The 21,742-nt window shown below is 39.7% G+C and overlaps 1 protein-coding gene across 4 annotated transcripts in view; it reads left to right on the forward strand.

The window, feature by feature from the left end:
- The window catches only part of LOC139009544 (ribosomal protein S6 kinase alpha-5-like), a 121,580-nt gene that overhangs the window by 33,641 nt on the left and 66,197 nt on the right, over nucleotides 1–21,742 (forward strand). For 3 of the 4 annotated variants that reach the window (XM_070413808.1, XM_070413815.1, XM_070413823.1), the window contains exon 3: nucleotides 9,152–9,370. In XM_070413808.1, coding sequence (XP_070269909.1) covers nucleotides 9,152–9,370 — 219 coding nt within the window. Of the gene's footprint in view, nucleotides 1–9,151; nucleotides 9,371–21,742 lie in introns of those variants that run through there. The other variant, XM_070413826.1, reaches the window with a different exon arrangement.

Below are 21,742 nucleotides of genomic sequence, written 5' to 3' on the forward strand. Positions count from 1 at the left end.
AGCACTGCCCTGGTCATTGTGGCTCAGCTGGTTGGGCTTGGTCCTGTGCACTGAAAAGTTGCTAGTTCTATTCCTGGTCAGGGCACATGCCCGGGTTTTAGGGCTTGATCCCCAATAGGGGCGTGCAGGAGGCAGAGCAGGTATCTGCAATTGCTCTTACATTGATGTTCGTTTCTCTCCTCTTCCTCCTTCTCTCTAAAAATCAATTAAAAATATATTTTAAAAGAGAAACGCAGCACTGAGTGGTTCCCTGAATTTTCCTTCACATCTGCTATTTTTCTTCCAGATGGTAAGCGCATAAGATCACCCCTGTATTTTTTTCCAACCCTATTGCCCTGCCCCATTCCCATATCCGTAACAGTATGAAGTATAAGTCTACCAAGTATATAATTTATGCTCTTGTCTCTAGCGTTATTCTTGAGGTTGATACTCCCACATCCAGGAAATGTCTTTGGTTCATATTTTAGAATTATTTTGTTTCATGATGAAATTTTGGATTATTTGTGGGAGCAACGATTCTATTTTTATTTCTGCAGCTTTCTTTTGACCATTTTTCTTTCTTCGAGACATTTAAGTATAGACGATGTCTTTAAACATACCCATTGTATGCATTATTACTAATTCTAATGCTTAATGAAATGAAGCATGAAGTTCTCCGCTAAAAGAATTTAGTATTGTCTTTGAATTTTTTTTATTCATCATACATTATCCATACTTTGGAGATCTTTGGTCATTATGACAAAAAGGTAAAATTTGCCCTGTGACTGTAAAGGGGCAGCGAGGTTGATTTCTCCTCCCAATTTTGGTTTGAGATACTTGGGTATTGAGGGTGACTTAGAAGTCTCAGGTTTGAATCTTGACATTATCGTTGCCTACTTGCCTTCCTTGAAAAATCAAATGAACTCTGTGAGCCTAAATCCCTATTGGCATAAGTTAATAATACCTATCTCACAATGTTGTTAGAAGATTTTGTTTTGTTTTAATATATTTTATTGGTTTTTTACAGAGAGGAAGGGAGAGGGATAGAGAGTTAGAAGCATTGATGAGAGAGAAACATCGATCAGCTGCCTCCTGCACACCTCCTACTAGGGATGTGCCCGCAACCAAGGTACATGCCCTTGACCGGAATCGAACCTGGGACCTTTCGGTCCGCAGGCTGACGCTCTATCCACTGAGCCAAACCAGTTAGGACTTTATTTCTAGTAATAAAAATCTAACAAAAAATGTTTTATAAATGACATGTTGAAATTTTATTATAATTTCTAAGAAGCTGATTTATAAATTATCTTAAAAATAACATGTCAAATGAAAATGTATTTTTTTCTTATTCTTTGTCTTCTCTTAACTATTCAAACATTTTAGGTTCTTAACCTTTTTGTATTTTGGGTTAACAGCCTTATGCTAAAATATACATAAAATGAATAATAAAGCATTTAGATTGCTTGACACATAATAAATGCGATGTAAACTTTAGCTATTTATATAGCTGTAAGGGAAAGAAGCTATGTTTAATATAGCCCTAGCTGGTTTGGCTCAGTGGATAGAGCGTCAGCCTGTTGACTAAAGGGTCCCAGGTTTGATTCTGGCCAAGGGCACATGTCCGGGTTTCAGGCTCGATCCCCAGTAGAGGGCGTGCAAAGGGCAGCCGATCAGTGATTCTCTCTCATCATTGATGTTTCTCTCTCTCCCTCTCCCTTCCTCTCTGAAATCAATAAAGAAATATATTTTAAAAAATAAAAAATAAATAAAAGAGCTAATATAATGCATGACCAAGGCCTCAGATTAGCTTAATATGTAAGTGAATATCATTTCTTAGCAAATATTTTATTAGCCTAAAATATATCCAGCAGGAGGGAAATACAGCCACCAAAAGATCTTCCAGGTTTCAGGCTGGTCTCTCCTAATCCATTCTCCACACCACAGCCGGAGTGATCTTTTTAAAGATCCTTCTTAAGTGCATGTCACTTCTCTATTTAAAACCTTTCAGTCCATTCCCATTGCTGTTGGAATTCATTCTTTCATATGTATTTATCAAGAGGCAAGTACTGTTTTGGGTATTGAGATAGAGTATTGAGCATTTAAAATATACGTATTACATAAAAACTTGCAGGTTGGATAATATTAACCTGGTCTTTGTTTAACATAGAATTATTTCTGGGTTTATGAAACCTTGGCAGAACATAGAAATTCAAAATGCCATGCCTCCTGTCATGTCTGATGAGCAGTAACCATTTGTGCCTCAGTCCCTGGTGCCCTGGTAAGAAGGTCACTTTTTCCTTATCATGTAGGGGTTGTTGTTTTGTTTTTTTGTCACCTAATCTACAGCAGATCTTGCAAGCTGTTCTGTGGAAATACTTGCCTAGTAGACAGGCTTCATGGCCATCTTCGAAATGTTCTCTTTACTCATTGGTCCCAGACTCCATGAAAATCATCCTTGATAGGACACCCTTTAAAAAATGTTTTTGTTCTTACTGTACACTTTTCAAAAACCATTGTATTTATTAAATAAGACGTAATTCTAGTTCTCCTGATAACTTGCCACTGGAGGGTGCTAGACAATGCACTAGGCAACCTAAAGACAGCTACTTTTTGGTGATGGAAAAAACTTCAGTTGAGTTATGTAAATGTAGAAGACTGTTTTAAAAAAGTATGATGACTTAGTCATCATTTGTCATTTTATTCTCTTAGGTGTTTGGAAAGTATCCCTATTAAAAATAGTACCTTTAAAAGCATGTATTCATTAAATTGTCAAAATTGTCATTCAAAAGTGTTTATAATTTTGCATCTGTGCATGCCCACTATACCCTATGCTTCAGTGTGAGCCTACAGTGTGTATGGAAATCTGAGAGGTTAAATGTTTGTGAAGTTTTATGCCAAAATCAAAAGGTGATTCCATATGATGTTGGTTGACATGGTCTCCCTAGTGTAAATTCAGTTCAGTGTATTACTGAATTGTTCACAAGAAACCAAGCCTGGGACAGGGTTGTGGTGCACGTGATTTATTACAGGAATCAGGGCAGGGGAAGAGCCTAAGCAGCACGTGGTCTCAGCTGGGGTCTAGGTTCAGCCTGAACCTATGGACAGTTTTGGAGCAAGAGTGAGGAGGCAAGCCTTTTGTACCCATGTTAGTCATTGGCTGCAGGCTGCTTGGCTGGGGTGGGGTAGGGAATGGTGGCTGTCACCTCTCAGGTGAGGCTGTGAAGAGGACAGCTGTGGCGATTAGAAGCAGTATGGGTGCACCAACCGCAATGGCCTACCTTAGTCTCTTTCATAAAAATGACTGCCCATTATTTCATATGCGTTTACTATGTCTGGTTTGTCTACTTAAAGCATCTATTTACTTAATCAAGCATATTTTGCATTCACATCTTTTTCTTATATATTAGAGGATTAATCTATTGTAATCAGTCTACTTTTATTAATATTGGAAATTTTGTATTTATGGTTTTACAAATCCTAGCAAACAGTGGCTAAAAAAAAATAGTTATATTAAATGCCTCAAATTCTCCTTTTTTTTGTTTTAAAATTATGTTGAAATATTTAGTTGAATTGGTATTTTTTAATATTTGGAATTTAGTTTCTAATTAAGATATCTGTTGTGTAAAGGAATTTAGGAATTAATGCTTCGGTTTGATAATCTGTAAAGTCAGGTACATTTTATTTTAAATGTGTTTTGAAATTGACTCATTTTCAAAGAGATTTAGTAGCATTTTCAAAGATAGGGGAGTGAAAGGAACCTAAAAAAATAAAAAGAAGAGAAAGTGAAATAGATGTAGACACCTGGAATGAGATAGTCATTGTTATTGAGTCTTAAATTTAACTCTGAGGCTAAGAAGAGGTGAATATAAAGGGAAAATTCTTTAGCCTACATAATATATATATTTTAAAGGAAAGGCATATGAATCCTTCTTGAACAGTGGCTTTCAAGCTTTTCTGACTATTACCCATTGGATGAAATAGGTACCGTTTTATATGGCAACTCAGTATGTGTATTTATGTATGTGTATAGACTATAGACACATAAAAGTTTTTTCCACCGACACTTACATAGTGTTTATTATTTGCCAAACCTTATTGTAGATGTCTATGTTAATTTATTTAATCCCCAAAACAATGATGTAGGAACTGTTACTGTACCTAATGAAGAAATTGAGACAGTCACCTTAGCTATTTTGCCCAAGGCCACACAGTTTCTAAATAGCACATCTAGGATTCAAACCCAGGCAGTCTGGCACCAGTCTTTTTTTAGCCATTATCCTATACTGCCCTCTTTTTTTTCCTCCCATGTGCTCAGATTTGTTCATATTCATATGTACATATACATGTGCATACATCTATTTATATATATAAAAGCCTAAGCGACCGAACAACTGAACGACTGGTCGCTATGATGTGCCCTGACCACCAGGGTGGCAGATGCTCAATGCAGGAGCTGCCCTCTGGTGGTCAGTGTGCTCCCATAGCCAACCTCCCGTGGCCCCTCCCCCCAGCCAGCCAACCTCCCATGGCCCTTACGCCCGCCCTTGCTCCCTGCCAACCTCCCACGGCCTCCAATTGGCCCTGATCACTGGCCAGCCTGAGGGACCCCACCCGTGCACGAATTCGTGCACCGAACCTCTAGTGTGTATGTGTGTGTGTGTGTGTGTGTGTGTGTATGAGACAGAAATATAATTAAACACTTTTAGTATATTCTATTCTATTTTAGTTTTTAAAATGCTGGTTGGAACCACTAAATTAATAACATCATCCACTGTTGGGTCATGGCCCACAGTTTGAAAAAACTGGTCTACAGAGACTTTAACAAGCACTGCGGTTATAAAAAGGCTCCTATAGTATGGACATTAAGTACTATGAGAACAGCATTTTTTTACAAAAGATCCAGAGATATTCTTGAAAAAAACTAATTTTACTTTATGTAGTTTCTTTAAAAAGTGTCACACAGAAGATGAAACCTCGATGTAGAGTCTTTCTGAGTAAAGTCTTCCTTAGCTACTCCTGTTGTCCCAGGAAGGTGCTCCCTGTTGGTCTGTCTGTACACAGGATAGCTTGTAGAGAATCACTGGGATGGAGAGCAGTGTTGCTGGGGTCTAATGAATCCGATGTTTCACATGAGTCTTTAAGTTCCAGGTTGTGGTCAGTTTCACCATTGAACTCTCGGTATTGATTGTGTGGCAGTATCTCTGGGATGAGCTGCTTCGTGGAGAATCCTTTCGAGGGTGGTGGTTTTACAGGGGCTTGAAATATGCTATTCCAGCATTACTTCCCTGCATGTTCAGCTGGCCTGTTAACAAGGATACCAGTGTCCAAGGGCAGGACAAGTGAAATGTAGAGTTCCAGGGGTGTATTTCTTGTTTGGTTTCATTTCTGACACTGATGTCATGCACTGAATGAAATTCTACGAGGGAAGATGGAGGAGAAGCAGGTGGATTGATTGTCAGTGCTCAGGACCTACCACACGCGGAAAGATAGAAATCTTTCCCCAGGTTAAATTATATATGAGAAAGGGATGTGGCCAGGCATTCCAATTCATTCTCACATAATGTGGCAGATTAGAAAGCAGTGGCCATATATGGATGTCACTATGTTAAGTTATTTTCCTGTTCTAACATGGGGACAGCTAGGGTTCCTGAGTTCACTTTCACCTGGAAATATTGCCAAGAATCATATTTAATACACAAATTAAGAGGCATTACTTCACAAAAGCTCATTGTTCCTTCCCTAAAGGGAAAGAATTGGCTAGCAATAGCTCTGTACTGTGGATCTGTATTGCTAGTTTCTTCACCTTTGTGTCAAAATTGTCAGCTGAGAAGAGGGTATTTGGCTCTATGTTTACAGAGCTGTTTCTTTGGCCTTTTCCTATTTGTTAGCTTGGGTGTTTTTTTTGTGTGTTTTTTTTTCATGCATTCAACATTGAGTTTCCATGATTTGCCAGCTTCAGTGTTACTTGCTAATGATACAAAATGGGTAAAATCAGACAAGTCCATAATTTTGTGGAATTTACAGTCCAGTAGAAGTTAGATAATGAAGCAATCTTGCAAACTAATGTTTCTGATCATTTCTGTGAGAGAGAATGCATGGTGTTATGAGAGCATAAAATTAGGGGACTTGTACTACTAGTCTGGGAAGTCAGGAAGCGGGATGGCTGAAAAAGTTAGCTCAATGAGATGATGAGAAGGTGGAGAGAGGGTGGGTAGAAGCCAGATAATTTAAATTATATTAGGGATTCTCTTTAAAAGCAATAGGAAATCAACTGTTTTGAGCTGGAAGGGTTATTTTAGTATTAGTATTGTTTTTAATCCTCATCCAAGGACATGCTAAGAGAGAGGGGTGGGGGGAGAGAGAGAGAGAGAGAGAGAGAGAGAGAGAGAGAGAGAGAGAGAGAAAGAGAAATATCGACGTGAGAGAAACATCGATCAGTTGCCTTCCATACATGCCCCCACTGGGGAATGAACCTGCAACCCAAGTGTGTGCCTAGGAATTGAACCGGCAACCTTTCGGTGCATAGGATGACACTCAACCAACTGAGCCACTCTGCTGGACAGGAAGGGTTATATTTTTATCAACAATTTAGATGACAGCACAAAAAGGTATGTTTGCCAGATTGAGGGGGAAAGCAAGCTGAGAGGCACAGCTAGTATGGTTGATGGCTGAGTCAACCTTTAAGAAGACTGCAGTTATCTGGAAGGATGAGAGGGGGCTGAATTTCAGCAGTGATGAATATGAATGATCCTTTTGTTAGTGCAAACTCTCATATGACATGATTGGTACTTGTGGTTAATCAAGAAATGTTGGGTAAAATGGAAAAATATTTTAAAAGGTTATATATAAATACATACTTCGAACATACTACCTTTCACTTCAAATGGATAAATACATATTCACTTGCCAGTCTTTGGATGTAGGCACAACACTCGTTCTTCAAGGCTAGGTTCTTAAATGATGGTTTATTTTGCATAAACTGCATTAAAATTAAGTTTTGGATTCTTTAAAGTGGAGTGAGAACCAGACACATTTGAAGTAATCTGAGTACAAAATTCTTTTTGATTTTCATAATCACCCCCCCCTCAAGCCTTTTATAGTTGTTTCACCCACACCTAACTTTTCAGCAGTTCTTTTGAAGTATCTTGCTTTTATCTAGTTCACCCAAAGTATTCAAACTCATTTTTCTCTTTTCTTTCACATTTACATTTCAGTGGTTATGTAATATTTAGTTAAATTATAATAAGAATAACGTATGCAGCAGGCATAAACAGGTAGGGCAGTGAGTGTCAGTGACTGATTTGAATCAGATGACTGAACCACATGGGGACAGATGTGCACTGTGAGCTAGTTATAGGCATTCCGTGTGTGGCGGTGTGTCTTACAGAGGGAGAAGGGAGCATCAGTCCTGGGAGATTGGAATTTAGGTTGGGTGCGGTGTATGTGGGACACACAAAAGCCCCAAACCTGTTGAAGACTTTCTCCTGAGTTTGTAAGTGGCTGCTCCATGGAAGATAAACACTTCATTATAAAGTTTTTTTTTTACCTTCATTTCAATATTCTGAATAGATGAACTTTTTCACTTTTATACTTTAGGTTAATCTGTTAGGGTTGTGTTTTTCTCTCTTGGTTCACTTCTGACTTACTAAAATCTCAATCTGTAATTATTTTATTTGTAATGAGATGAGACACAAACATTTTGTGAACTTTTCCTATATTCCAGAATGTGTTCATGTGCTGATTTTATTACAATCCAGAGTAACTGATTTCCAGTATTTGTGAGGGATTATTTTTTTATTGACTTATGGTGAACATGGTCTCTGGCATAACACTTCCTGCGTTTGAATCGGTTCTGCCACTTCTTATCCAAGCCATTGGGCCAGTTCCTTGAGTATTCTGAACCCGTTTGCTCATCTGTAAAGTGGAATTACTGAAAGCACAACATTGGCTGTTCTGAGGATTACATGAATCTATACATGGAATATGTTTGTACCGAGCCTGGCATAGACAAGTCCTTAGTAAGTGACGGTTTTCCTGCTTCTCAGGAGTATTACATTCACTGATCCATTCTAGGTCATGTGTCTGCACTAAATACTTCCCGAAGCACTGAACTGCATAACACCCAGGGTACAAGAGCCCTTCCTTTAAGCTCTCTTATTCTAATGGGTGGATTGGAGCAGAATTATGTGCAAAGCACTGGTATGGGTCACAACGCGGGCTCCAGAGCGGTCTCATTAAAAGGTTTAACTTCAAAAGCAGGATTGGGCTTAACCATCCCAGGAGATGTTTGCATTTTTAAAGGGAAGAGCATTTATTGTACCTTATAGGGATGAATTGGGGACCTACCCCTTCCCTCTCAGGTGTTTTTGCCTGCCCTTCCTCCTTCCTCCTCCCACCTCTTCCTGGCCGCTCCCCCCTTCTCTAAACAAATGCAGATACCTCTCTGCCCAAGAGGCACAGTGCCCATAGGGCCCCATTTCCTCACCTAGAGGAGTGGCACCACACAAAGAGATGTGCCCCGCTGAGCCCTTACTTAGGGAAAATGTGGTGAGGTTGACCTAGTAAACTGTAAATTACTGCCCAGAGATGTCGAGGGGCCTCTTCAGTATTGCTTGCAATTTAAGATATTTTAATGTTTGTTTTTAAACCTGAAGATCTCTTTTGTTTATATAATGTCAGTTTATACTGCTTTAGACTTTTAAAATGAGTGTAGAGGAGTACTTGAGGCACTTGATTTGTGTGTGTGTGTGTGTGTGTGTGTGTGTGTATGTATGTATGAGATTCTCATTAAGAACTGTTTTTATTCATTGACATCAGTAGCAAAACCTAGAGGATTTAGCTGAGGTATAAAATGTCCTAGTTGTCCCAGAATTGGATTGTGGTTAATTGACCATAATAACAGCTAGTTTCCTAGAGCTAAAAATATTGAGGAGAGAATAACAGTAACAGTGAAAGCATAACTTTGTCAGCAGTGCTTAGATATGTAAATACTGAGTGTTAGACTTAGAAACATGTTTGGCATAAAATTTAAGAAATCTATCTGAGAACTATTTGAAACAGTACTAGGGATACTTTTTCATTCAAAGCTTGCTTTTTGTGCATTGTAACTTTCAACTTCCAATAACTAACCGTCTACCTATGTAGCATTTTAATTGTTGTTGTTTTTCTTCAGCATATGGAAAAGTATTTCTAGTTCGTAAAATAAGTGGTCACGATGCTGGAAAGCTGTATGCCATGAAGGTTTTGAAAAAGGCAACAATAGTTCAAAAGGCCAAAACCACAGAGCACACGCGGACGGAGCGACAGGTCCTGGAGCACATCAGGCAGTCGCCGTTTTTGGTGACGTTGCACTATGCCTTCCAGACAGAAACCAAACTTCATCTCATTTTAGGTAAGTGTCCTTTGTCATCAGACTTTTTACAGAAACACTTTATTGTGGGGGAGGGAAATCTTGTGTTGTAATGAGTCACAGGGTAGCATATTTCGAACTTAGAAGAAACAAGTATTTTAACTTACATTTTTCTCTTTGTGGTGGTATTTCCGTGAATATCATGAGTTGCTCTGGATTTGGGACCTCCCAGCCTACAGGGATGTTACTTCCGTTTCACACTCCTTTACTAATCTTAGTTAACACTTGAGCCGTCTGCCTCCCTGGGCAGTGAGCTGTGAAGCGGGCCACAGTGTCTGCTTCAGGAGTTCTCAGGGATGTACTGGTTTGGACTGACAAAGGGATATTCATGGAAATCAGTAACTGGGAAAAATAAAAAAGAAAGAAAAGGAGATACCCAGTCACCCCTTTGATCACTCCCATTTCCACCCACAGGCACTTTGTGAATCCTTGCCTTTCCCAAACAGGCCTGGAGTGTTGTACATGAACTTTGGAATGTCCTCTGCACATACTGCTAGACTGCTGTGCAGGAGTCGCGCCCTATTCTGTTCCTGCTAGAAGTAAAGGGTGGTTCGGTTCTTCTAGTGCCACACTCTGCCATCGCTGACTATTTCATCCGATACAGTTTCAGTCCGTTCTTGTGATAACTTGCATTTGTGTATTTTGATCCTCCATTTTCTAACTAATCTGACGATGAGTTGAGACAGAATTCACACCATACTCTGTAAGCATTAGCTGTTCTTGATGCCTACGGTGTGCCAGCACTACACCAGGTATTATCCATAGCATTAATAACCCTCACAACAACACTGCCCAAAACCCCTCATTCATGCTGTGGAAGGTTCTGGAAGCTGCATTTTTTGATGTTACATATGTTGCGTAAGCTTGAGAATGAAGACTGAAACTCAGGTCTGGTTCATACAAACAGTGCCGTCTGTAGTACAAACAGGTTTTTAAATATATATTTGGCAATTTTATTGAATGCTTTCATTTTGGAAATTATAGTTTTATTAATGATGCCTTAAGTTGCATTTATTCACTTTTTGATTCATGAAATTACACTTCAGGTTCATTTTGCAATGCTTTCCATCGACTTACAATCTTGAGTCTTTTTTTAAAAAAATATGTTTTTATTGATTTCAGAGAGGGAGAGGGAGAGAGAGATAGAAACATTAATGATGAGAGAGAATCATTGATCAGTTGCCTCCTGAACCTCCCCCCCACACACACTTGGATCGAGCCCGCAACCCCAGCATGTGCCCTTGACTGGAATCGAACCTAGGACCCTTTAGTCCGCAGGCTGATGCTGTATTCACTGAGCCAAATCAGCTAGGGCAATCCTGAGTCTTTTATACATATACTAGAAGCCCGGTGCATGGATTCATGCATGGGTAAAACCGGCTCGATCTCTGCAGGCCAGGCCAAGGGATCCCACCCGGTTTCAGCCTGATCCCCGCAGGCCAGGCCAACGGACCCCACTGGTACACAAATCTGTGCACTGGGCCTCTAGTATGCATATAAGATCTTTGGTTAATCTCTTCCCGCCCTCCCCCCTTCCCTCTGAGATTAATCAGTCTGTTCCATGTTTCCATGCCTGTGCGTTGAGCATCTGCCCCCTGGTGGTCATTATGCATCATAGCTACTGGTCGAATGGTTGGTTGGTTGCTTAGGCTTTTATATAGATAGACTAGAGGCCCAGTGAACAAATTTGTGCATGGGTGGGGCCGGCCAGTGGGAGGGGCCGTGGGTGGTTGGCGGCGACCCGGGGCAGGCTAGCAGGGTAGGGGACAATCAGGCTAGTTGGCTGCTGCAGTGCGCATCATAGCCACTGGTCTTTCTGGCCATTCTGCTGTTGCAGTCCCTGGGCTTTTATAGGCTGCTGTCTCTCCTGCCCTGTCCTGTCCAAGTCCCCGCTCACTGCCTTTGCCTGTTGTTCCAGCAAGTAAATATCTCGTGGCCCTTCATTTTGCATCCTGAGTGTATCTGCTCAGCTATGTTCTTCACTGATTTTTAAATGTTTTCCTTCTGAATGTTTAGCCCGTAGGGGACAGACCATTTTAATACAATGGTTTCAAACATTTTTAGCAGCAGAAACCTCTCAATTGAGAGCACAAACATTCAAATGGAAAACAAATAGGACTGAGTGCTCTGCTCGGATCTGAGCTCAAGGGCACCAAGCCCTGCCAGTTTATTTTTGTTCCTCACCCTCCCAGAATTTCCCAGGAAGCCTCGGGAGTCCATGAGGGCTGATTCAGAAATTATTACCCTGTTCAGTCTTCTCCCTTTATAATAAACCAGCTCATAAAAGTTAAACCCCAACTCCTGGACTCGACCACCACACCATGGTTTCTCTCTCTGTCTTCTCTGTTCTCTTACCATAACCACTCAGTTTTTTGTTTGTTTATTGAAAATAGTGAGTGTAGTTTTTATAAATAATGTTTTTAATTTAAAAGTAGATGAATGAAATATTTTGTATTTGATTAAAAAACAATAGTCCTTAATAATGTTGCTTTGTAGTTGTTGGTTCTCCAGTGGTTTTGTTCTTTGCCAGTGGCCCATAAATAAATACAAAACAAAACAAGAAAACCCATTTCTGTGCCAGCTCAAGAGTAGAATGGGACTAGACATGTTCCAATGTAAGTGAGGCAGCGCATCCAGAAAGCGTGCCCCTCCCCCTATCCACATAGATTGTTTAATGTAATTTCTTTCCTTTATTAAATTTACTGGGGTGACACTGGTTAATCAAGTTTCATATAATTTCTCTTTGTGTATGTTTATAGTTGTTATTTTACTTTAAAGGCAAAAATGGCCAGAAATCTAGAGTAGGGCTTTACTATACACTATTTTTGTGGTTTTCTGTTGGCTGTGCTTAGAAGACACACTAGGTCACTTTTCCAAGTACATTAGGTAGTCTGCTAGGGCTGCCATAACAAAATATCACAGGTGGGTGGCTAAACAGCAGAAACTTATTTCCTCACAGTCTGGCGGCTGGAAGTCCCAGAGCGAGGTGCGGCAGGGCTGGTTTCTTTTGAGGACCACAAGGAAAGGGTCTGTTCCAGGATTTTCTCCGTGACTCCCAGATGGCCACCCTCTTGCTGCCTTTTCACATGGTGGGACTTCGGTGCACTCAGACCCCTAGTGTTGCTTTTGCGTTCAGAGTTCCTCTTATGAGGACACCAGTCTGGTGGGATCAGGGCCTTCCCTAAGGGCCTCATTTTAATAACTTAATTACCTCTTTGAAGGCCTTGTCTCTAAATACAGTCACACTCTGAGGTCCTGGGGATTAGGGCTTCAATGTATGAATTTTGGGGACAGGGGGACACAATTCAGCCTGTAACTGTCTCTAAAGGTTTATTGATTAACTGACCTTATTCAGCTTTGTGTACTATTAGAGATTAATAGCAAGAATTTAGATACTGAGCTCTTCAGGGACCCAGCTGACCTTTTTGTCTGATGAATAAACAAACTCTATAAACCTTTGTAACAAATACGATATTTAAAAAATTATTTTATGTCTACAAAGGCATCTATATGCATATAAAAGATATTAAAAAAAACCAAATAAGAAAAAACTATGTTCACTACCCAGAATTTACCTTGTCATATTTCCCTCTATTATTAATTAGTATATGTCCATCTAGCTCTTTTTGTGTGTGTGTCTGCATGTATGAATATCTTACCAAAATTTGTAACCAGATCTTTTTTTCAGTTAATGATGTCTACTTTTTCTGGTTAGTACATTTTTATTTCATAATACCCAATGGTGCAACTTATTTATTGCTGGATAACAAACCACTCTTAAATTTAGTTGTCCAAACAATGAGTTATTTTCTCATGATTCTGTGGGTCTGCTGGCCAGATCTCTGCTGGTGTAGCCTGGACTCACCCATGTGGTAGTCAGCTGGACAGTTGGCTGGGATTGAAGGGCCAAGATGGTTCTACTCTCGTATCTGACAGTTGGTGCTGGCTGTTGACTGGGGTATCTCTCTCCTCCACGTGGCCTCTCATCCTCCAGTGCAGCAGACCAGCTTCTCCTTAGCATGGCAGTCTCCGGGCAGCTCATGAAGACTGCCCACAGGCCAAGGAGGAGGCTGCGAGTCCTCCTGGGGAGCCCTGGAACTCATCCAGCCTCACTTCTAACACAAGGTCAGCTGAGATTTAATGGGTGAAGAAATAGACTTCATTTCTTTTTCATTCTTCAAAAAAGATTTTTAAAAACTGAGGAATCATTGACAAACATTATTATATTAGTTTCAAGTATGAAACATAATGATTCGATATTTGAATATATTGAAAAATAAGTCTAGTTAATATCTGTTACCATACAGTTAGAGTATTTTCTTGTTGCTGTTGTGATGAGAACTTTGAGGATTTAGTCTTAACTTTCATATTTGCACTACAGTATTTTTAACTATAGTCACTAAATACATTACATCCCCATGACTTAACTATTTTGTAGCTGGAAGTTTGTACCTTTTGGATCTTTCACCCATTTTGCCTCCTCCCCTCACTTCTGACAACCACCAGTCTATTCTCTGTATCTGTGAGCTTGTTGGTCTTTTAAAGATTTCACACATAAGTGAGATCATCTGGTATTTGTCTTTTCTCTGTCTGACTTATTTCACTTGGCATAGTGCCCTCAGGGTCCACCTATGTTGTCGCAAGTGGCAAGATTTCATTCTTTTTAGGACTGATTAATATTCTCTTGTATGTATGTACCACATTTTCTTTATCCATTCATTCGTCAGTGGGCACTTAGGTTGTTTCTGAGCCGGTCCACAGCAGGCTGTTTGGTGTGGTTGGGTTTTATTTGTCTCTAAGTTTTGCTGAAATTGTAGATCATGGAGGTTTACAGTCATACTTGCTGTTCTCTGAGATATTTTGGGAGCAGATGTGGAGATTCAGTTCTCTCTCGGTTGCTGTCCTGCTCCTACATGGATTCACAGCTCACTAGATGTTTGACCAGGCTTGTTTCTTCACGATAAAATTGGCCTGATTGGCACAGACTTCTCAAATTGATAAGATTGTGATAATGTTAGTATTACCTTGACAGATGCTTACCTTTGACATTTGCCAGATGTGGAATATAGCGTTTCTATCAGAACTAGGGGTGTGTGTTTCCTGCATTGTGCTTCATTCAGTTGTAATTGCCTTCCATTCTTTTACATTGTTTCTGCGCTCCTCTAAGTCAGGGCTCGGCACCAGGGGACTAGATTTAGCTGTAATTCGTTGACCTCTCCAGTAGACCCATCTGTTATAAGTCACATTTAAAAAAAGAAAATTCTACATCATTAATATGTTTTTAAGCTCTATTTTAATTTATGTAATGGCATGATATGACTGATGGATTTTCTCCTTTATATATTTTTAGCCTTTCCAACTCTTATAACATGGACACCATTACCTCCTTTACAACTGTTTCTGTATCTCTGCATGGTTACATAAAAAATATAAAAATATTTTCACCTATTCTATTTTCTTAAAAAGTGTATTTATTTCAACTAACAGTGGGAAGAAATTCTATGTGGAAAAAAGTCTGTCAAAAACCATTTTTTTTTTTTTTTTGGTGTTCTCTGATCTCTGATAGTGATAATTTTGTCAAAACACCAGCTGATCTATGACTGTTGAAACTGTCAGATTAGTCAGTAGAATTTATAAGACACTGAAGAAGCAAATCACCAAAATGGAATTTTTGGACTGGAACACACGGTGTTCCCCTGGGCAGAATGGTTCCTGGGCTCTTTGTCTGCTGAAGTCGAAGAATGAATCCACGGATGGAAGATGGTATAGCAAAGGTGGAGATTTATTGAAGAACAAGTAGATTCCCACATGGCGAAGGAGAAAGAATTTCACAGCACAGACTCCCGTGTGGGGAGGGGCAAAGAGTCCCACCCATCCCATTTTCACAGTTTATAAAGGCTGTAGATCTTTGTGCCTTGATATCCCCTCTGGTTGGTCACTATTCTCTTAGACTGGTTACTACAGTAACTCCTGAGCTCAAAGGTCCAACCTCACATGGGACATGTGAGGTTCCTCTCCTCCTTGTTGTTTTCCTATTCCCTGTGAGCTTTCTTCTCCTTTTGGATGAGGGGCTTCCTTCCCTTCATTTTGTAAATACATACCTGCAATTCCCAGTTCCCTCATTCTATGGAAATGTACCTGTTGCAGCTTTTCAGTTCCCTATTCTATGGAGATAAACCTTCTGCTGCTCTGCAGCCCTGTGCTGCTTCCATGGTCCCCTTAATTTCTAAAATTTCCTAAACCTATCATTTTTACCCCTAAAAATTCCTGTTTCAGTCCCCCCTCCGATTAGGAAACCCCACCTGCCATTAGGGACAGTGGACGCTGGTCTGTCTGACTGCTTCCTACTGGAAAGGGGTCATAGTTTGGGGGCAGCAGTCAGGGTCCTATCGGAAGTGGGCTAAGGGTCTGCGGTTCTATGTGGAGGACCATTTGTAGCTTTAAGACTTCTAACTGGAAGGATATGAACGTAACAAGCAATGGTTAAAGATGAGTAATAATAAAACAGTATAAACCAAGGTCTGAAGAGGGGAGCTAGTTAATAGAGATGGTATTATATATTTTGAGGCCTTTTCCTTTAGCTAAACTGCTTGCAGCAAGAAGTGCTTAATTATGGCAGACATTTTTCCCTGTTTGATTGAGGGCCTTCTTGAAAATAAGGATCATAGACTTGAGAAGTGGTCCTGGTCTGGTTGGTGGTAGTGGTAGTAATTCTGTAACAGCTGTAATGAAGGCTGCGACTCCTAAGGCCGTAAGAGTCTCTGATTGTGGTCGGGCTGCTTATAACATACTTAGCAGTTAGGGATTTGGAGAGCCAGTATGGCTGAAAAATTGGCTACATTAGGGATACAAAAAGGAGCTATAAGTAGGAGCATCTTATGGTGTTTCTGGGTCCTAGCAAGGACAGAAAAGGTATTAGCCTAGGGTTCAGGTGACACTTATGAAAAGACAGAATAAGAATTGTTAAAAAGATGAAAACACTGATTATCTAGAAATACTAGAGTATGTTACTTATTTGGCATTTATCGATTCTTCAGGATTCCTTTGAAAGAGAAGTTTTAGGTCCTTTAGAGGCTCACACGAGTAGAAATTGGTGATCTAGTTGATGGCAATGCAGCTTCGTCCTCTTGTGCTGGTATTCAAGACTCGCTCGAGACAGACAGATTTAGGAGTCGATGCTCCTGACCTGTGGGGAGAATTAAAGAGAGAAAGGCAGGAGAGTAAAAGGGCTTTTTGAGTTGTTCAAAGGCCTGCCCAAATAAATGAGGGCTGTTCCCGAAAACTCTGGGCAGCACTGTCCATGTTAGCTGACTGCTTTGATTATTAGAATCTTTTAAAGGCAAACAGGGACTGTGAATTAGGAGGCAGGGTATATAGAAAAAGTATCCTTGAGATCTAGTACTATAAACTACTCTGTGTCCTCTGGAATCTGGGCAAGTAAAGTATGAGGGTTAGGGACCTGTCTTTTTCACCCCTAAAAATTCCTGTTTCATCACGAAGGTGTTTATAAAGGTGATGCTAAGTAGCATCCTCAATAATCAATGCCACCTGGCCGCATAGACAGTTCTGCCACCACGAATCATCCTTTCAGTGAGTTACAAGGTATTTAAAATATTAAAGTTTCACTTTTGAATATCAATTTCAACTCAAAAATTGCACGGGTGAGGATACTTGCTGCGATGGCAAGGGAATGGTTCATGAAACATTGCAGTCTGTTGTATATAGCAAAACAGACAGCAGCTGAGAACCTTCCTTGCTTTGAAATAAATATGACTAATTCACAACACTGGTAAATTTATGTTTTAGTCAAATTTATAATGATTTTGATAAGCGGGAAGGCACTTGCAGGAGGTGCTATTAGAATGTTGAGCTAAAACGGAAAGGAAAAAAGTGAGATGACTTTGGCATGACATTAAAAAGAAATTACTTTCAGGTGTGTATGGTACATCATGTACTTTAGATACAAGACAAGAAAAAGGAGCAATCAAGAAAGATTTAGGCGGTCTGGAGGAGGAGGAGGAGGTGCAAATGAGAACCAAGAAGTGTGGAAATGAATGTATGTGAGGCATGTCTGAAGGAAGAGAAAAATCTGTAGGAAATAAAAATAAAAGAAGACCGAGTAACTTGTGCACGTGGGTGGAGGTGGGTTCGAATTAGGGGGAAATTCGGGCTAATAACAGCTCTTTGGAAGGCGCCACCATAGGAAGAAATATGAGAGAGAGAAATTCTAACTGCGAAGATTTGCAATACAAATGTTAGATGGCCAGAGGTCAGTAGGTGTTTGAAGAGTGAAAACAAGAGAGTCTCTTTCCTTGAAAGCAGGAGGTGTAGCTTTTAACCCTTCTTTCTGTCAGTTAACTCTGCTACTTCCTCTCCTGCCAGCTGATTTCCATGAGCTTGCATGAATGAGACCTAGTCTTTGAAAGTCAACCAGCTCTTTCCATGGTTATCCTTTTGCATCCTTAATGAAAAACTGCTCTTTAGGTAATTTCTAGAGGTTTATCGAACTCAGTATCTCCAGTGTATTTCAGCTTCTTCACCTGTTAATAGAAACACAAAATTATGAACAATGGAGAGGTTTCTGACTCAACATTAAGTCAAGTCAGATATGTAGAGGTCTCGAGCAGCTGAAACTAATCAACTAACAATGTATGTTCTTTTTTTTTTTTAAGGGAACAATAAAGAATCTGGTATTGTAATCCTAATTCTTAGAACCTATGAATACGTTAGGTTACATGACAAATGAGAATTAAGGTTGCAGGTGGAATTAAAATTGCTAGTCACTTGACCACCTTACAAGAAGGAGATTGTCCTGGATTATCTGGGTGAACCCAGCATAATCACAGTGGTCCTTCAAAATGGAAGAGAGAAAGGCAGAGAGGAGAGTCATATGGAGATGCTTCTACAGAAGAGGTCAGAATGATGCAATGTGTGAAGTGACTCGACCGCCATTGCTGACTTTGAAGATGGAGGAAGGGGCCATGAGCCAAGGAGTGCAGGCAGCCTCTTAAAGATGGAAAAGGCAAGAAAATAGACTTTCTCTTAGAGCTTCCGGAATAAATGCAGCTTTGCTGCACCCTGATTTTATCCTGGTGACATGCATGTCACTCTTCTAATCTACAGCATAAAATGATAAATTTGTGTTGCTTTAAGCCACCAAGTTTGTAGTCATTTGTCACAGCAGCAATAGGAAGTGAACAGAAGGTAAGTAAGGAGAGTAATCAGATGAGACGTGCAGACCACTCTTTAAAGACGTTTTGCCATGAAAGGAAGAGGAAAGAAAGGACGGGACATGCTGTATTTAGGAAAGATGGTAGTGTTTTAAAATCAGAGAGATAGTGTGTTTTTGAAATTTCACATTATTTGTGTGATTTCTGTGTTATTTTTATGCTTCTGAGAGACACAGCATCAGAGTGCTGCATCTGGCACTCCAGCTACTGTCACATAAAATTCTTTAAAAGCAAGTTAATTGCACTTGAATAAAAACCAGATATCTCTTGAGTGTTGCACTGATATGTCAGTTATATAAGAAAATTTCCTTAGCTTAATACTGACTAAAACTAACTAGACCCTAATAGTGCTTTATAGAAAACCTTAAATTTATGCTTATATTGAGAGAATAGCTTAAGTCAGGATATCATAAATTTGAATTTTATTTTAAAAACATTACAATTGAACTTAGTAATATTTTTCAATTCTATAAATTGTAATTGATGTCTAAATTTACAGCAGTTATCAATAATAATAGCTAATAGTCACCATATAATTAGTGCTTAGTGTTTGTCTGGCCCAGGATTAACCCTCAATTAAATTGTCATTTAATCCTCTTGACAATCTTACGTGGCAATTGGAATTATTTCTGTTCATTTTATAGATATAGGATATGAGCCATTCTCTGTTTAAAGAAGATCATTTAGCAAAATACAAAAGAGTTGAGATATAATCCTTTTATTCATATAACAAAAACATTTATTTTAATTTAATCAAGAAACCAGTAGTCTATGCAAGCATCATAGTAAGGTATTCCATTGTACGGACTGTAAATAAATCTCAATATAATTATAAATTGATAAATTTTTTTTGAAGAGTCATATTGATGAAATGTGCCTCACAGCTTCTGAGAACATGTCAGATTTATTTATTTGTTTATTTATCATTGTTGTCATGAATGTGGACTACTGATGAATGGTCCCCTTCTGTTCCTCAGTTATGAACAGAATAAGTCTTTACTTCCACTGAAAATATATCAAGTCCAACTGCTTGATATATTTTCTTTCTTTCTTTTGCACCATTAGAATTTCTGTGTCCTGGAAATGCCTATCAGATTAGTAAAAATGAAAGGTAATGATAATCAGTTGGTGAAAACATTTTTTAAAAGGCATTTATTCACTGTTGATGGGGTATATAGATGGCTATAGCTATTTAGAGGAAAACATTCATTAAAAATTGCAGCAGTTTTGATATGTACATATGTTGTAACTCAACAATCCAGTTTTAGGAATCTGTCCTGCTAATCTCTACTTGCCCAAGTGGACAAAATGCATGTGTAAGGGGGATTCTTGTGGCATTGTTTTCTTTTCGTTTTTATTATGTTCTAATTATTATAAGAATGAGAATGTTAATATGAAGTAAAGTTGGTTGAGGGCCAGAAAATCCCAGACTCCAGAGCTACAGAGGAGTTTGAGATGAAGGTAGCAAATACTTTTCATTGAAATATTTAGTGTTTTTTTTAAAAAATATATTTTATTGACTTTTTACAGAGAGGAAGGGAGAGATACAGAGAGTTAGAAACATCGATCAGCTGCCTCCTGCACATCTCCCACTGTGGATGTGCCCGCAACCAAGGCACATGCCCCCTACCGGAATCGAACCCGGGACCTCTCAGTCCGCAGGCCGACGCTCTATCCACTGAGCCAAACCAGTCTTGGCTGAAATATTTAGTTTTATAGTACTTGTTTGTTATCAGGCACCACTCTTGGCATTTTTATATATTTCATTCGGTCCTTGCAAGCAACCCTTCAAGGCATGGATTACCATCTTTGTTTTACAAATGAGGTAGTCTGGGCTCTGGGAGTCAAGAGAGGTACCCAAGGTCTCATAGCTGGCATTTGGAAGAACGTGACTTCATTTCTCTACATAGCTCAGCCCATGTATGTTGACCTCGTTGGTGTGTCAGGAAAGCGTCATTATTTTCAACAGCAGAGAATTAGATGAGTGCGATGTTCAGTTTTTGACCTCTCTTGATCCTTTCCCGTTCATAATTATATTACAATTAATTACTTTTCTTAACACACAGCCATGATTGGGCCACCCCACTGCTTAGAGCCTCCCATTTTACTTGAGGAGGATATAATCTAAGCCCCAGTATCAGCCTATTTCATTCAGTCTCCCACTGTTATGCTCTGATGCCTGTGCTCCAACCAATCTGAGTAACCCCCTCACTCTTCCGTGAACATGCAGTTTTCTTTCCCTGTTCTGTGCTTAAATACTAGCTTGAGTTCAACTCTGGGTTTCAGTGTCTCCTAACAGACAAGTCACTCACTCTCTCTGACCCTTTGCTTTCCCATCTGCCCGGAGTCGTTGGGCTTAAATGGGACGATGCATGTGTTGAGTAGTTATTCTGTCAGAAAGTATTTATTGGGGGAAAAGAAAGGATTGCGGTGTGGTATGTGCAGCCGGGCAAGACAAGTGCAAGAAGAGAGTGCAAGAAGGGCATTCTTTTCTGAGGGGAAGAGGAAGTGTAGGGGAGGGGCTGTTAAAACCATCCAGCTCTGTTGTAACCTTGGAGTTCTTCCTGTAGGGCTTTGAAACCCACATAGGGTGTGAGAGCCCCTCCCACAACCCCTCCCTATTCCTGTCTTGGTTAATTAAGGTCTCTGTCATAAATGTTGACACATGTGAAGTGTTGAGTACCAACCATGGCAGATAGTGATCCATAGTGGTGGCTGCATTAAAATAAAGCCTAAAAAAAGTACAAGAAGAAACTGGAACATCTTGTGGGATCAAGTCAGAAAGTGCAATAAATGAGGTGAAGGGGAAGCCCTTCCTTATGGGAGAATGCCAACCAACATAGAGACGGGTGGTGGGGTTAGAAAGTTGTCATTGGATTCTAAAATGGATGGGTGCTAGTTTGATGAGGAACAGGGTATTTTTACACAGTCTTAATTTGTCTCCCCACAATTTACCAGTTAATTACACAGGGAAACATAGTAACTTCATAGTGGGGAAACCTGGCGAACACCACCTTAATGACTCCACATTAATGACATGATCAGGATTAACACCAGTATTCGAAAAATTAACATCACATGCTTCCTGATATATTCTAAGACAGATGGTCAGCTTTCACAGGCA

Source organism: Myotis yumanensis, unplaced genomic scaffold (genome assembly GCF_028538775.1).
Source record: "Myotis yumanensis isolate MYYU_CA2020_CCGP unplaced genomic scaffold, mMyoYum1.0.hap1 SCAF_1, whole genome shotgun sequence".
Classification (NCBI taxonomy): Eukaryota; Metazoa; Chordata; class Mammalia; order Chiroptera; family Vespertilionidae; genus Myotis; species Myotis yumanensis.